At 35.8% G+C, this 18203-nt stretch overlaps 1 protein-coding gene across 1 annotated transcript in view; it reads left to right on the plus strand.

Moving 5' to 3' along the window:
- Agps (alkyldihydroxyacetonephosphate synthase) overlaps positions 1 to 18203 on the plus strand; it is a 608793-nt gene that overhangs the window by 531482 nt on the left and 59108 nt on the right. The window contains exon 17 of the mRNA XM_090397415.1: positions 3017 to 3078. Coding sequence (XP_090253541.1) covers positions 3017 to 3078 — 62 coding nt within the window. The remainder of the gene's footprint in view (positions 1 to 3016; positions 3079 to 18203) is intronic.

Raw genomic sequence — 18203 nt, forward strand, 5'->3', positions numbered from 1 at the left:
GGTTACCAACCATTCACAGCCTAGTCTGGTGATGGGGCTGCCATCTTAGGACCTACAGACATGCCTGCTTTGGTCTGGGTCTGCTTATTTGGGTATTTGCAGCCAATCACCATTTCTGATGGCCATTCCCCTATCTGCCACCTGGGGACCCGTTTGGTCGCAGTAGCCCTTCTCCAAGGGATTATAAAAACCTTATATAACAGGGCAAAATTAATCAATTCAGATAACAATGCCCTAAATACTGAACTTAACCATATTCTTAACACCTTTGTAGCCAATGACTACAACTCCCCAAAAATCAAAAAAATATTAAAACCAATTAAATACAACCTCCCCCCCCCCCTCCATAACAGAGATTACTCTAAATCTATCACCATTCCATTATCCAGGGTACTTCTGAAAAGCTAACAAAAATCCTTAAAAAATATGACCTGACAACTTGTTACAAACTATATAAAAAACTGGCATCTCTATCTACTCCACCAAAGACCAGCCACTTCTCCCCTAGACCTACCTGAAGTATACCTGATCTCTTGTAGTTGCAAACTGTCCTACTACGGCCACACAGGCAAGACAGCTAATATCCAGGATATCTGAACATAAGAACTATATCCAGTTCCATCAATACAAACACTCAGGACTTGCTGACCATGCTTTGGACACCTGCCACCAAATATGCTGGAAGAAAGCCGCTTTATTACACCGCAGCAAGTATAAATATGAGAGATTATTCCTGGAATCAGCCTTAGCTCTAAAAAAAAAAATCCCCAAACCTCAACAAATTTGGATGCATGAGACTGCCCCAAATGTGAGAAGCTTGCATTCTTAGAACATCAGCCTACAGCCAAGACAATCCAATTTAGCTGACTAGGGGGCACCTTTAGGACTCTAGGTCCTAAAGGTGCCCCCTAGGACCTTTAGGACCTATAATGATATGTGCACACAGACACCATTAGTGCCTGTGTGCACATATCATTATTTTTATGTTCCCTGAAGATGATAATGCAACATTACCGAAATATAGGAAGTATTAATTAGTTTTTTAATTAATATTTTAGTATACATTGTCTTTCCCTAAAATCTGACAGTTGAGAAAAATTAAGGGAGTGAACAGCTAACAGTCATATTGAAAAATTAAGATATTAGAAAGAAAGTAACTTGATATTGTCAACATTCAAGAATGTACGAGCAGAGTTAATACAGGATGATATAGTCGTTTAAATTTATTGTAAGAGGAAAAGCTAGTAGAACAGGTGTTTGGCACTATGATGTCATAAAAAAAATAAATAAATAAAAATAAGGATGGCACAGTTATGAATAGCTGCGCAGACTAAAATGCTAGATGTTGATCATATTGTGTACCTCACAAATTGCACATTAATTTGGAAAAAAAATTATTAGGAAGCTGGTTATTAGAAAGCTTATTCCTGTACCACTATCATAGTATCACATATACCTCAAAGGTACATATGAGGAATTTGATGATGATTATGATCATATGACAGACATGCCACAAGCGTTTTTCCATTTTGAACTTAATCTCACTTAGATTGTGCCTGATAAGTTTAAGTGTTTTTTTTTTTGTTGTTTTTTTTTTGTGATTATAAAAATTATCTGCACAGTTCTCTCTGTTGTCACCAAATCTTAAGTGTATCTGTTGTTCTGTGGCTGAAAATTATAAATACAAGTAACTCCCAAATTACTCAGGAGATGCATTCTAAGAAAACCATATAAAACAAATTTTTCCAACTCTCAGCTGCCTCTACTCTGAGAATAGATGCTTTTCTTTGCCAAGAAGGGATTAACATTTTCATCCACTTTTTTTTAATTGTATCCTTATATTTAAAGATTGCTCTAATTGTTGACTCACTTAATTTAAATTCATATGCAACATCAACAGTTTCAAAACTGGATTTAAATTTTGGTATGATTTTTAACTTTGTATTCTAATTGATAACAGCACTCCTCTTTTTATGTGCCTGCATATCCTCATTGTTTTGACTTTCCCTTGCTGGTCTTATTGACATGTTTAAGAAGAGTGCAGATTAAGCCTGTGTTAAATTATATATTTGTGGAAACAATAGCATCAAAAATGCATTGAATCAATATTTATGTATCTCTTGATTAAATCCCAGTCTTGAAATTACTTCACATGCAAACTTTATTTGCTTACACTTGGATAAAGGATTAAACCAAGAATATAATTTCTTGGCATCTCTAATATTTTTATGTTGAGCTCATACATGAGAGGTTGGTTGATCAACCTATAATACATTAGTACCATGTATGGGTAGTGGGTTGAGAAAGGAGGTGCTTGTACACATTTGATTTAAATGACTGGATATTGTATTTCTTGAGGAACACAACAGGGGGAAGACTATTCCACAATGCAGCAGTAGCAGAGATGAAGTAGGAGGATTAGTACCATGTATGGGTAGTGGTTTGAGAAAGGTGGTGCTTGTACACATTTGATTTAAATGACTGGATATTGTATTTCTTGAGGAACACAATAGGGGGAAGACTATTCCACAATGCAGCAGTAGCAGAGATGTAGTGGGAGGAAAAGAAACTGTGGGTTTCAAGGTGTACTGTGAATGGATGTTGGGCGGTGGCTGTATGTGTTCCAATGGGCTTAGTACAGAGTTGGGGGGATTATTGTTGCTGTTTCAGATGAACATTTTCCATGGAAATATTTATAGAATATACAAATTGCAGAAACTAAACGTCTATGTGAAAGTGGGGGGGGGGGGGGAGTAGTGTAGGGCAAAAGTTGCAACAAATTGCTTTGGCAAGAGACCGAAAGACATGGCTGCCGCTAGGACAGGCTGTAAGTTTCCTGCTTTTTGCCCATTCAAATTCTGTTTTGGAATCATTGATAATTTTTTTGCATTTGTTTGCAAAAATTATACAGAGAGCAGTTTTAAAAAACTGCTCTCTGTATAATTTTTCAGTATAATGTATATGCTTGCATTGGTTTTTGTACAGAACATATTATTTGTATTTTACTTATCCATAGGACTTAGGCATGGACTATGGCATTGTTGCAGAATCTTTTGAAACATCTGTTCCATGGGATAAGTAAGTTGAGAAATAGATATTTTCTTGTGTATATGTTTGTTTGAAAGTTCAGTAATGCCACATGTGATTTATTATTATTTACATTAGTATCGTTATTATCATGTACTTCCAGAGAACCCAAGGGCTCAATTAGGTAAGTCTGCATACTTACTTGCCCCTCTAAATATTTTCACAGGCAGTGTGGTCACCACTCATATTGGCATTCCATTTCACTCATTGTCTTTTAAAAATCTGTCATTAATTCCCTTTTAATTGTATATTTATCAAATTTCCAGGGTACCCTTGATATATAAATGTTTCATTTACTTATATCCATTAAATTGTTTTTCCAGTTTGATGTTATCATATATCTCCTCTCTTCCTATTTACCAATGTTTGCAGCTCGTATTTCCTCAACATTCCATAATTCTGATATTGTCTGGTTTTTTCCCCTTATTTGAATTTCACTGTTCCCATGAAACTAGATGCAGTTGCATTTCAAGTTTTGTATAGAGATACAGTGACCTCCTTATCTGTACTTTTCGGTATATGTATTTTGCATATATGCTCAGTTGGTAACACTTCTTCCCTTTGGATGAAAGTCCTCAATTCAATTATCATCTAGAACTCATTGAATCTTTAAGAGCATTCTTCTCAGGGAGTCTCTATAAAGGCAGAAGGATTTTCTCCCTCCTTATAATTTTTGATTCCTCAAAACAGAACCCACCAGAAAATACAAATGGTGTACGAACAAAATTACATTACAGCCCAACAGAAATATATTGATTTAATAAGATAGTGCTGTACCTGCCCATGTGGTGCTCAGCTTTCAGCAACATATGAACAGGTACAACATCATCATGATCATTTATTCATGTATGAATGGGGAAATATATAAGAAATATTCTTATATATGTCTCTGTATATAACAAAAAGTCATGGAGATAAAGTCTGTTAACACGTTCACTGCCAACTACGAGTGTACTTGTAGTTCATATATGAGCTTCACAAGCCAACTATGAGTATACTCGTATGTCAATTTACTGACCTCCTATGCCAAACACGAGTTAACCCTTAGTATAATTACCTTAGTTTGGACCCTTGGATTCTGAATAAAGTGGAGAGCACATCTGGGGGCTTGGTAGAAGGGAAATAATTTCAACTAAAATATAGTATAATATATATGTGCCTCAGAAGCCAACTATGAATATACTTGTATGTCGATTACCAACCTCCTATGCCAAGCGCGAGTTAATCCGTAGTATAACACGTAATTTGTAAATCAATTTAAAACTAATAAAATCAATAAAAATAAAAAACAATTTATTCAAATTAAGAATGGTACATTTTAAAACAATTTTCCATGTGCATGGAAAATTTGCAATTTTCCATGCAAAACAGGACTTTGCATGGAAAATTGTGCATTTTCCATGCAAAGTCCTGTTTTTCCTGGCAAACAGGACAATAACAATGTGTTTCACGTCGTTTGTTTGTTTCGTGTACACACACGGCATGGCTTTGTCATGCGATTCTTTTTTTCTGTTGGTGGTGAAATTTCCAAACAATGAAAATCTCGATTCCTCCTGATATTCTCTGATGCTGTAAGTTCATCCATTCCAACAAAAACTGAGGTAAATTGATCTCTAAATTTTAATGCAGTCATTGCATTTCCACTAATCATGTTATAAAATTTTTGCGCATTTTGAATGTATACCTCAAAAATGCGTATTGCTAATTTCTTTGACCATCTAATTGTCTTTCGTAAGGTGGAATAGTAAGAAAGCATTTGATCAGAAAGATCGGTGCCTGACTTATCCAAATATAATCCCTAACAATATTTGGTTTTAATTGAAATTTACCATTTCCGATTTTGTGCTTCAACCATTTCAAATTTGTGCATATTTGAAATGGAAAGAGCTTCCCTTTTATCCTTCCATTTGCAGACTACAACAGGACCTCTTCTTTGCCAGACAAATTCCCCTTTCTTTAGTTTCTTCTGAATAACATTTGGTGGATTGTTTTTCCTATTATTTCTCAGCGTTCCACACACGTACGTTTTTCTGTTGGTAAGCGATTCTGTCAGAGCTACAGAATTATAAAAATTGTCCATATGCAATACATAACCACTGTCAATATTCTTCCATCAAGTGGAATACAATATCATATGCGTGACCCATTTTTGCTAAAGAGTATTCAGATTTTCCTGTATAAATTTTTATTTTTATCACCAATCCATTCGATTCACATAGTTCATAGAATTTCACGCCATATTTATGTTTTTTGTTTTTTTATGTATAGCCGAAACGCCAGTCTACCGCGCCACAACACCATTGACTCATCAATACATAAGTTTCTGTCTGGTGTGTAGCTATGTTGCATTACACTATTAAAATTATCTAGGACTGGTCTTAATTTGTGCAATTTATCATTAGCTGCTTGGGAATTATCTGCAAAATGCAAGTGATGCAATAAAATTTGAAATCAATTATTTCGGCTCATTTTAGAGCACCAAAATGGCAAATTGTAAAGTTGATTTGTACTCCAATAATGCTCAGTAGACGATAAATTACAAGGACCCATATGAAGTAAAAGTCCAAGAAATAATTTCATTTCAGGTATGTCTGTTGCTTTTCAGTTTGAAATTCTTTGACTTTTTTTGATCTGCGCTCGGCTTTGCTCAATATTTTGTAAAGCATATAAATTGGTTTGTTCTACTAAAATTGTGAAAAAATCTTCAGAAAAGTTCATTTAACCTTTTGATACTGAAATTTCCAGTGTCAATTTTAAAACCTGCAGTTTCAACAAAGTCAAATTATGGGGGCTCTTGTTCTGAATTTTCCCTATAAGTAGATGTTGATGTATTTGGCTGGGTGCTAACTTCATCTTGAAAAGTTTTTTCGTCATCTGAGTCACCGCTAGGGTCGTCTGTAGGATCATCTTCAGAATCGGAACCAAATATTTCATGAAATTCATCATTGCTCATATTAGCATAAGCTTCTACTTCTATATCAGTAAGTTTTCTTTTACTGGCCATGGCGAAATTGAAGGTTCTTAGAGACTAGAAACTAAAACTAGACTAGACGCAATAAACACCGTTGTCAGCGCATGTAATATATAGGTGGAAGTGATACGAGATTACTCATAGTTGGCCTATGAAACAAAATTCTGTCTGATAAGCCGGCTACGAGATTACTTGTAGTGACCTTGAAGACGCGAAAGCGCTTGGCGTGCAGGAACAAACTACGCCTGAGGAGCGTGGCAGCGAATGTGTTAATTGAAATTGATCCAGGTTGCTCTGTTTTCTGTCAAATGGTTCACGACCCTCATATTCAAAAAGACATTTTCTTCTGTTATTGTCAAAACTGTTCTCTTGGTCTTCTTCTGCATCTATTATTTGACCTGCAAAGAGCAGACTAAGCACTGAACATAGCTGAAGGCAGATTAAGATATTGCACCAACTACCTCAGCTGACTGAATTGTTTCAATTAGGGATCTTTGCTGGCTTTCTTCAATAATGGCAATATTAAGAATGTGATTTTCCCATGTGTATCCTAGTATTTTTTTTGAAGGCATGTTGTCTTAAAGCTATTGAATGTTTCATTTACTTATATCCATTAAATTGTTTTTCCAGTTTGATATTAACTGCTCTTTGAGTAGTTCATGATTTTCTGGGCATTATATTCAAATATGATTCTTTCTTTTAAGGTTACACGGTGATCAGCACTCATATTTGTAAATTTAGGGACACAAAAACACACATGTTGAACTAGTTCAACACGTGTTTTTGTTTCCCTAAATTTACAAATATATTCGAATATGGCTTAACTGGTGGTTTTATACAGAAGAATTTTGATATTTGTGGTGATGGGACTGGATTTCTAGATATTAGTTAGGCTTTTATGGAATTGGAGAGCTTTGTGCTTTCTTTTCACTATGTCAGTTGGAGTAACTACAGGGTGTCCCAAAATTCATGCAAGAAGTAATTTTGATAGAAAACACAGGTTTTTAATTAAAAATTGTAATTTCTTATTGATTCATAAAGTATACAGTATAGGGTTATGCATGGAATAGCATATCGGGTAAATGGCCTCCACGGCTTTGCAGGCACATACGCAATCTTTTGTCGAAATTTTCCATGACCGTTTTGCATAAATGTGGCTGAATTTCATTGATACAGCGCTCAATTTCCTCCTTCAAGGCGTGGATAATCGTGGGCTTGTTGGCATAAACCTTAGACTTCAAAAAACCCCAAAGAAAAAAGTCCAACGGCGTTAAGTCACATGATCTGGGCGGCCAATTCTGATCACCAGAACGGGAAATTACACGACCAGGAAATGGCTCGTGCAGTAATCGAATTGTTTCTCGGGCTGTATAGTATGTGGCACCGTCTTGTTGAAACCACATGTCGTCCACATCCATATCTTACAATTTAGGCACAAAAAACTGGATTATCATGTCGCGATAATGAGTACCGTTAACTGTTATTGCCTTACCAGTCGCATTTTCGAAGAAGAATGGACCGATGATGCCTCCAGCCTAAAATCCGCACCAAACAGTGACACGTTGTGGATGCATTTGTTTCTCAACAATCACTCGTGGATTTTCTGAACCCCAAATGCGACAATTTTTTCGATTAACGAAGCCATCAAGATGAAAATGAGCCTCATCGCTGAAGATGATTTTGTTGGAAAAATAAGCATCCACTTATTGTTGTTCCATAATCCATTCGACGAACTCTCTTCGCTGTGTGTGGTCAGTAGGCTTCAGTTCTTGAGTCAATTGAACTTTGTAAGCATAAAGATGCAAATCTTTTGTGAGAATACGCTGTTGAGAGCTTCTCGAAATGCCCAATTCAAGACCACAGTGCCGAATTGATGCTCCTGGACTCTCAGCAACACTCTCACGAACTGCTTCGATGTTTTCTGTTGAACGACTTGTTGAAGGACGGCCAGAGTGTATAAGATCGAATTGATCCAGTTTCCTTGAATTTTTTAATTAATCTTTTCACAGTTGATGAAGTTAAATCACTATTCCAACCATATTTTGTACGAAAATTGTGAACTGTAGCTGCCAAACCTTCATTATTTTTAAAATATTGCTCAACAATGAAAATGTATTGTTCTTTCGTGTAGCGCACCATTTTTAATAACCCTGAACTGTCAACTGTCACACTGTCTTTTTTTTCTCATTGGCAACATTTGACCGCACAAATGGTGCTAAATTTAAATCTTGCGTGAATTTTGGGACACCCTCTATATTAGAGCTAAAGTGCTGAAAATCGTTTACTTTCTTCAACAGCATATTCATTTAGCCTAATATTTCCATCTATTCTATTTTATTAAGAATTTAGTTTTACTGCTATCGACTACCAACCCAATCAGCACTGCATTTTTACATAAATTATCTTGGTGGTTTTGAGTAGTCTGAATGTAAGCCAAAAAAATAAATAAAAATAAAATAAAATGCAGAAAAATACAATGTGTCCCACTCCTCTTCTCTCTCTCTTTCAGGTAGATAAGAGTTGCTAATTTGATATGTGGTATGAAGGTGATATTTCATACTTTTATGACTGTTTACTTCTTTGCTATCTTCAGTGTATGGTGATTTTCTGTAAATAGAAAATGATAGTGAACCATCTGAAAAACAAGTGAATTGTGTGTGTCAAGAAACACCAAATAGTTATTTTATTTGGCATGTTGTCATATGAAATAAATAAATAAATTGTATATCCTTCTGTTATTTGTTCCCTCAAATTGTTCTCACCAAATTTACAACATGACCTCTGAACCTTACCTTCCCATCTTCACATCAAGGCCCAAGATATTTATTAACCAGCATGTGTTTCACTGGGTTTCGAACCAGCATCTTCAGAGTACAACTACTTTTTACAGCCTATGCACATCAACGAGTAAGTAAAACAATCTAAATTGTAATGGATAATCTTCTTTTTCATCATCAGCTTGCTGAACCTCTAAGGTTCTTTGTTGCATGTACCAACTTCTTCAATTCCTTTCTGTCCTTTTCATTCCAGTTTTGAATTCCTATCTGAGCTAAGTCTTTTTGGATATTATCCTTCCAGCACATATGTTGTCTAAGCCAACTCAAATTTCTCTAATTTCATGAACTGGAAGTGGGGATCTCTAGTGTTCATATAGTTCTTGATTATGTCTTCTTCTCCATTCATTTATTGTGTTATTGACTTTACTGAGGATTTTATTTTCAAAGTTCAACACTTTTGCATCATAGTCTGTTATGCTCCAGATTTCTGCTCCATATAGAACAATAGGTCTAATGATTGTCTTATAATTTTCTGTTTTAATTCTGTTGATAGAATTTTGGAAGATAGTAAATGATGTTGCAAATGATAAATCTATTACAGCATGCTTTCTATACTGGAGTCCAAAACCTAAGAATGAGTACTATTTCTGAAGATTACAGCCACAAATTCAGATGAATCAGCTTGTGGCAATTTGTATAACTGACGATTTCGAGTAGAAAGCTGGTACACATTCAAATTTTTGAATTGCATACAAATGGGTCAAGTGGTAGCACTCAACAAAATAAACTGTCATGAAGGAAGAAAGTTGCTGACTTAGATATCTTGTAATTCCTCAAAGACATCATCTAGATCAGAACTTCTTAAACTGTGGGTTGCAACGTCATTTGGAGTTGCATAACCAAATGTGGGGGTTGCGAAAAATTTGGCAACAGTATAAAAGGTTTCTGAACGCACAACACGCAAAAATTAATTCAGATTCGAGGCTATTGTTTGTAATTCTATATGTAAATGGTAAAATTATATGTTTTAAAGAACTGTTTTAAAATAAATTTCTTTATGATTTATTATCAGGGAATGTTTAATTTGTATACCTATGTACACGGGGTCATGTAAAAATTTCTCGAGTGAAAAGGAGTCGTGAGCAGAAAAAGTTTAAGAAGCGCTGATCTAGATGATTTCACGTGGAGAAGAATTATTGGAAAGCTTGAAGAAAGCTGCAGAATTTTCTGATATTACCAGAGTGTTTGGAATCATACATAGCATTGCATCCAGGCTTCAGGTCTTTCTCTTATAGTGTTCAGTCTCAGTTTTTATTATTATTATTTTTTTTTGTACACACTAAACAATACCAGTATAAAATTATTATTATTATAATACAGCATTATTAATTAACCCATCCTTCGCAATTAACAGTTATCTAAAATTCTGTCTTAAAATTCTTCTATACTAAACCTGTTTTAATTTCTTTTCTATATCTGTTCCAGTTTGACATGAAAACATGAAATCCTTATTTTTCTCTTCTTTACTTCACTGTATGTTGTACTTTTTAATTCGATCTAGTTCAGCTACTTGTTATTCTAACTTTTAACAATATAGCATTATAAACAAAAACTAGGAGTATTAAAAGGTATACAAGACAGTGTTCAAACCAGTTTTAAGTTATGGATCTGAAAGTTGGGTTAAAAATAAAGCACTTGATCAAAGATTAGAGATTACAAATATGAGAATTCTTAGAAAAATTAGGGGCCTGTACAGATGGCATGTACAGATGGCATCAATGACAGAATCATATGAAAAATGAAGACATTAGGAACTTGACATTGTTTGCATTTAAGAATGTGTGAGCAGGGCTAATCTAGGGTGGTATGATCACTTGAGAGAATAGGAGAGGAAAGGATAGTAAAATGAGTGTTTAATGCCAACATGGCAGGAAAAATAACCAGAGGAAGATCTAAGTGTAGGTTGATTGATTCAGTCAGAAGTGCCATAGAAGAATGAAATGTTAAATATGACAATATTGGAGTGCCGACAAGTAATAGACTAATTTGGAGGGAAATTGTTGATAGAAGATTAGTAATAACATAAACTTCATCATGCAGTGCTGTCATAGTAGTCTGAACACTCCTTGAGGGTACATATTGAGAAATTGATGATGAGTATTAAAAGGCATAACACTTTGTGTTAATGTATATTGTACAGGGTGTTCGGGATAAATTTGACATATTTATAATTAATTATATTTTTCCGTAAGTTACATGTATTAACACACACTTCTCTTCATTTAAAAGTTTGGACCCTTCTTCATTCATATACAAGATGTCAGAAAGGATGGATAGCTGGAACCCACCTGAATCATGGAAGAGAATAACTTGTATCATGATGATTCGTGCCCGCCATCAAAATAAGGATATTATGACTGCTGCCCAATGCTCCCTGAATACAGTAAAAACAATCAGGCATGAACTAGAGACTTGCAATGGTGACTACGAGGATGTAGCAAGAAGAAAGATCCCTAGCAGACGATCTGATTGCGTTCGTACAGCAGAATTCCTCGCAAATCTGCAGGAACAGGTGTTGAAGAACCCTGGCATTTGAATTCGGGCTTTGTTCGTGGAGCTGCTAACTGTAGTCAAACCCTGGATAACAAGGGTAGCCAATGGTAGGCCATATGTATGGCAGCAGGATTCGGCCCCTTGCCACACCTCTGGGAAAAGTCAAAAATGGTTGTCTGAAAATTTCTACGACTTCACCAGTCCAAATGTTTGGCCTCCAAACTCCCCAGACCTTAACCCCATGGATTATTTTGTATGGGGCGCAGTTGAAAAAGACACCAATCGCACTTCCAGTAATACAAAAGCCCAGTTAATGGATAAAATTAAAACAGTTTTTGCGGCCCTTCCCAGGGAGACTGTAGCATCAGCTTGTTCGAGGTTCCGAAGCAGAATTGAAGCTGTGATCGATGCTAATGGTGGTTATTTTGAGTAAATCTTGTTGATAGTATTGTAATTAACTCTGCCTGTAATGTTTTTTTGTCAATTCATTAAATTTAATAGATACAAAGAAGATTTTCTTTTTCCTTACGAAACTGTCAAATTTATCCCGAACACCCTGTATATATATAATGCAAGTGCACAGTTGCATAAGATTACATTGCATGTATAATTGTACAATCTGATCATACATTATCTCTAAAAGTTGCAAAAGTTTTTCACGTATTATTTATTTCTTCAATCATCTCCATTCTTACTCTGAGCTCGATGGAAACAAAAAATTGTAACAAGTAATCTCTGAATTACATTCTCATAAGCTGTTGAGTAACCATTGTTGATTTACTGTACAACAAATTTAGTTCCTTAAAGCACGTCTAATAAGTAGCATAGGTTAATAACTTAGATTTCTGTGCACTTGATAAACTTCCACTTCAAAATAATCACTTATAATTTAAAATCATAACTCATTTAAACTTGTAAAGTTCTTTTATATTAGAAAATACAAAATTATATCAGGGGATTTGATCTTTCTTTTTATAAAAGTTGGAAATCACAGTTCAAAAGTGCATACTAAATTGAGGGAATGCCCTCAGCTCTCATCTCCTCTCTATAACTTTGATTTAATTGGCATTTATATAATTTCATTATGATTACAGCACAAAGGTAAACACTTGAACAGTATAAAATTTGATTCAGGCCAACATATATGTATTTGAACAATCATTTTTCAATAATTGAAGGAAAATATTTGTTCTGTTCTGTGTTTATAATTAACTCAGTTTCATAAACCATTGTTCCTATTATACCTCAATAAAATCTTAATTTTTCTCTCAGTTTCACAACTTCTTACAAAAAAAAAAAGTCCATGAACGGTTCTCATTCTGTAATCAAAAAAATTATTTTGGAATATGAACAGTTGCTGTTCTTTGATTGTTTGAACTTACTAATATTTTGCCAGTTTTCTACCCAACATTGTCAGAGCACAAATTATAACTGACCAGCACACAGTCACTAAAATAAATCATTAGAAACAATTCAAATTATAACTGAAACAGATCTAATTATCCTAATATAGGGACAATTAGAGATTTTATGGTTGCCTGTGGGCTGGGCAACCATAAAGTTGATTTGGAGAAGTCAGGCTATCTGGTGTCAGAATGACTGTCTCCCAGATCACTGGTTTGAGTGTAGCTGTGTTGAGTACTTCATCATCACCAGTAATGGGCTCAATGCCCATAGGTGTCTGATGCCATCTTGATATGACTCATCCATTGCATTCTATTTTGTGAGAAGCAGACAAAGAATGCGTCCTTCATAGACTCTGAAACAGCAGCGTTTTAAATTTCCTCTCATCGTTCATTCTGCATATATGGCGAAATACACATAGTTCATTTTGATTATTTTCTGGATCAGATTTTCTTTTGGTTGTATTCATCTGTAGATTTCTTCATTATTCACTTTCTCGATCCAGCTTATTCTCAAGATCTTTCTGTAGCACTTCCTCTCAAATACTAATATCCTCCTTTCAGATTCTCTCAGGAGTACCCAGGCCTCACATCCATAGAGCATGCTGCTGAAGGCACAGGTTTCCACAATACGGAGTTTAGTGTGTATCTTTATAGCTTGACTCTTCCATATTTTGTCCATGGCTTTTAAGATAACTGTTGCCCTGGCTATTCTAATTTTTGCTTCTTTTTTGGGGTCCAAGTCATGCATCATGTGGCATCCAAGAGATGTGAAGTGTGCCACATTTTCTAGTTGAAATCCTTCTATGGAACTTTGTTCAGTAATTCCTGTTGTCCGAATATCATTATTTCAGTTTTTTCAAAATTGACATTTAGCCCATATCTTTTTCCTTCTGCGTATAGTGTTTGCAGTGTCTCTTCCAGCCTTGCTGTGTCTTCTTCAATCAGGATGATGTCATCTGCAGAGCAGAGGTAATTTATTCTCATACCATTTAATTGAAATGCTTCCACCTTCTTTTATCTTATCTGTTGTTCTTCCCAGATGTGTGATGAAGATGGTTAGTGATATTGAGTCCGCTTGACTAGTGCAAACCAATCTCCAGTCATGCCTGTTATCTTGACTTTTGCTTGTGCTTGGCTGTTTATAATAAGCTTCCAATATGATGTCCTCACAGCATTTAAGCCTCTACACATGGATACTTATTGTACAAAAGGCTCGACGACGATGCCATCAGTGCTTTAAGCCTCGGCCACAATTTAGCGGTCGCTCCTAAAGAAGTGCCAGTGCTTGATGTGATGTACAATGCCGACACGGTATCTGTTGCTTAGCGCCGGAGATAGCAAATAACATCAGACTTGATGTCGCCAACGCACTGCTCTCGTGAAATTACGAAAAGAAAAAAGTATCGTAATCACTAGACCAGATAAGGGTAATGCCACAGTCATTCTTAATACCACAGAATACAATTGGAAAATGGGGATTATCCTCCGAGATCGCTCTACCTGCACCCCGCTAGAACATGACCCCACCAAAACACTAGTCAAAAAATTAAAAAAAAAACTTATTTAAAAAAGTGTCTTCCTGGCCCCCGGAAATCACAAAAAAAACTCAAACCTTTCTGTCCCCACCACCGAATATACGGTTTACCAAAAACCCATAAACCCAATTCCCCACTAAGACCTATAGTAGATGCCACTAATGCACTTTGCTACAAGCTGTCAAAACAGCTGGCCAGCTCTCTGACTCTCCCCCTCACTGGACTTTCCACATCTTATATAAAAAAACTCTACCCATTTTAAAACCCTCATAGAAAATTTAACCTTAAATAACACAGACATATTGGTAAGCTTTGACATCTCCTCATTGTTTACCAATATTCCCTTAATTGATACCTTAACACTCTTAAAAAACGTTTTTCCTTCTGACATCTTAGATCTCTTTCCCTTTGCCATCAATTCTGGTTACTTTTCTTGGAAGAACAAAATCTACAAGCAGATAGAGGGAACCGCCATGGGCTACCCCCTCTCACCCCCCCCTTGCCAATTTTTATATGGAAGAATTTGAAAAACAAGCCATAGACTCAGCCCCTCTCAAACCTTCTATCTGGCTAAGATATGTAGATTATGTGTTCTCTATTTGGCTTCATGGCCCAGACACACTAGACGTTTTTCCTCAGTCACCTCAACAGCCTACATCCAAGAATCCAGTTTACAATGGAAAAGGAAAATAATTGTTTACCCTTCCTAGACCTTAGTTACACACCTTCCCAATGGTACACTTTCCTTCACTGTATATAGAAAACCACGCACACAGGCAGATACATTCATAAACTCTACCACCACCACCACCCTGCTCAACAATATAGCATTATTAAAACTCTTACCAAGAGAGCCCACAATCTTTGTTCCAGTGGAACTGCCCTTACAACTGAGCTTGATCACATACACAACACTTTCCTCTCCAATAGCTACAGCAATTACAGTATTAAAAAAATAATCAGGTCCTCCCCCTTTCCTCGGTCTTCTCTTCAGAAAGAGTTTAGAAATGCCATCACCATACCCTACATCCAAAAAACTAGCCAAGATTTTAAAAAAGTACAACCTACACACAGCATTTAAGCCCCACCGTAAACTTGCTACTCTTATCCGCTCTACAAAAGATCAGCTCCCTCCTCTCTCAGTGCCTGGAGTCTGTAAAGTACCCTGTTCCTGTAAACTGGCATACTTCGGATAGACAGACAGACAGATCAGCCACTATCTGCCTGGAGGAACATAAGTCATACATCTGCAAAAATGACTATTGTCAGTCAGGCCTGGCTGACCATGTCTTGGATACAACCCACAGGATCTCATGGAAATTAACCACCATGCTCCACTACAGCAAATTCAAAAAAGAGAGACTATTCTTAGAATCAGCAGCAGCTCTCAGAAATCGACTCAAACCGAATCTCAACAAATATGGTTCCATTAAGCTTCCCAAGATTTGGGAAACGCTTATCACCAGACATCCCACTTTACATTCCAAGCCACCTACAACCGCCCTTAGAGGGTGCTCCACCTAGATAGGACTTTAGTGTCACCCACGTGGTTGGGCTTAGTATTGTGTGTTATTTGTTTTTATGTTACATTAGTTTTTTTTGTAATCCCTGAAGATGTCTAATTTACTGAGACAAAATATATAGGAAGTATTAAATTCTGTTTTAATCCTTTCTGAGTGTTGTATGCAATCCATTAAGCCTCCAATATGATGTCCTCACAGCACTTAAGCCTCTACACAAGGGCACTAAAATGGTCAAGATTGAATCCGGATGAAAGTATAGAATTTCAAGCTACTTCAGGATGGTGTAATCATTTTATGAACAGACAAAATCTGGTAATACAACAAAAAACGAAAATTGCTCAAAAACTACCAGCAGATCTTGACCACAAACTTAGCAGTTTCCATAAATTTATTATTCAGTTGAGACAAGGAAATAAATTTCTATTGTTAAATATTGGAAATATGGATGAATCTCCTATGAGCTTTGATATGATGAGCAATAAAACAGTTGAATCTAAAGGCAGTAAGAGTGGCTAGTTCGAAGTATACAGGTCATGAAGAAACAAGGTTTACAGGTTGTGTTGTCATGTTTGGCTGATTGAACCAAGTTAAAACCAATTATCATCTTCAAACCTAAAACTAAGCCTAAGATAAAATTTCCTTCAGGTGTTTTTGTACATTTTCACGAAAAAGGATGGGTTGACGAAAATGTTGTGAAATTATGGATAAATAATGTGTTGAACACGTGACTAGGCGATATAATGAAGAAATACAGTTTATTAGTATGGGATAGGTTTCGTAGTCATTTAACTGAGAATACTAAACAAGGATATTAGGAAAGAACTTGATATTGTTATCATCCAGGAATGTGTTAGCAGAGATAATCTCAGTTGGTATGGTCATTTAAACAGAATGGGTGAGGAAAGATTAGCAAAACAAGTGTTCTCTGCCAGGTTGGCAGGAAAATGGCCCAGAGGAAGACCAAAGTGGATTGATCGGTACAAAGTGCCTTAGACGATAGAAATATAAGATCTGATAATGTTGGAGTCTTGACAAATAACAGATCAGCATCAAACAAAATTTCATTAGCATACTCAATGTGATTGTTAACTAGCTCAAGTTCTTTTGCAGTTTGCTTATTAGTCATAACATTCTCTTCTTGTTTGCACTCCTTCTTCTTCATATGTGTGCTGTTCTTCTAGGTTGAAGGAAATCATTCTCACTTAATTGTTCTGAATAGGAATTGAGCAAGTTTCTCACATCTTCATTTATCCAGTTCATTAAATCTAAGTTCTTTTCCAATTGTGCTGATTTTTTCAATAATGTTAGATCTTGGGTTTTGCACACCATAAACTAACATAGGCCTGAGTTTAAATTGTCTTCTCCTAATAATATCTTTAGATACTTTGTATCCTAGTTTAGATGCTTCAATTTTAGCTAGAAAAGTTTTTGTTGGCATACACTTCCAAAAGAGATCAATTTCATTGACGTTGAACATTTGCCATTCGTCATAATCACCCTCATGAATTATGCTTTGCAATTATTCAGGAAACTTAGCCACAGAATCTTCATCAGCCCTAGCAGATTCCCCAGTTATTCTTATGTTATTCAGTCCAGTTCGATATTTAAAGCAATCAAATCATCCTAAAGTTGCAGTAAAGCTTTCATATTCCTCTTGAAATTTGGCCTCTTTCAATGAGATAAAAATATTGAGAGCTTTTGCCTGAATATTAGTGTCGTAGTTGGAGAATTAAGTAGTAGTGGAGAGGATGAGATGTATTTTTAGTGAAGTCGAATAGTGTGCCCTCCCAAGATGAGTCCTTGGACTCCCTGGAGGTGTCATGTAATAATAGTAATAATAATAATATTTCCTGTTTTAAGAGGTATTCTTTTTTTGTTATAATCCTCAATCCAGAGTGATAGAAGATGCTCCATCTCGTTGATTAAATGGCTTCTATTTTTGGGTGATCTGCATGCTTAAAGAAGCAGTAGCAACTTTTTCTTGTTCTTTGTATTCTTTGCTCTTATTTATTATAGTCCAAACTGTAGACTCGCTGTATCCCAGGTCTCACACAATAATTGTATTACTAGCACCACTTTCATTTCTCTTAATGACTTTCTGTAGATTGGTGACAAAAAATTTCCCATAATGAGAAATTTAGCATAACATAAAAAATCCCATTAATTGATTAATTACTCGCTTAAAGTGGGAAATAGTATCATTTTACTTAATTGCACTAACTGATTATTGCACATATCTAATTAGTCCAAACTGTAGACTTGCTGTATCCCAGGTCTCACACAATCATTGTATTACTAGCACCACTTTCATTTCTCTTAATGACTTTCCACTTTCTGTAGATTGGTGACAA

The sequence above is a fragment of the Typopeltis vanoorti genome, chromosome 9 (genome assembly GCF_054136105.1).
Source record: "Typopeltis vanoorti isolate ZY-2024b chromosome 9, IOZ_Tvanoo_1.0, whole genome shotgun sequence".
Lineage (NCBI taxonomy): Eukaryota > Metazoa > Arthropoda > Arachnida > Uropygi > Thelyphonidae > Typopeltis > Typopeltis vanoorti.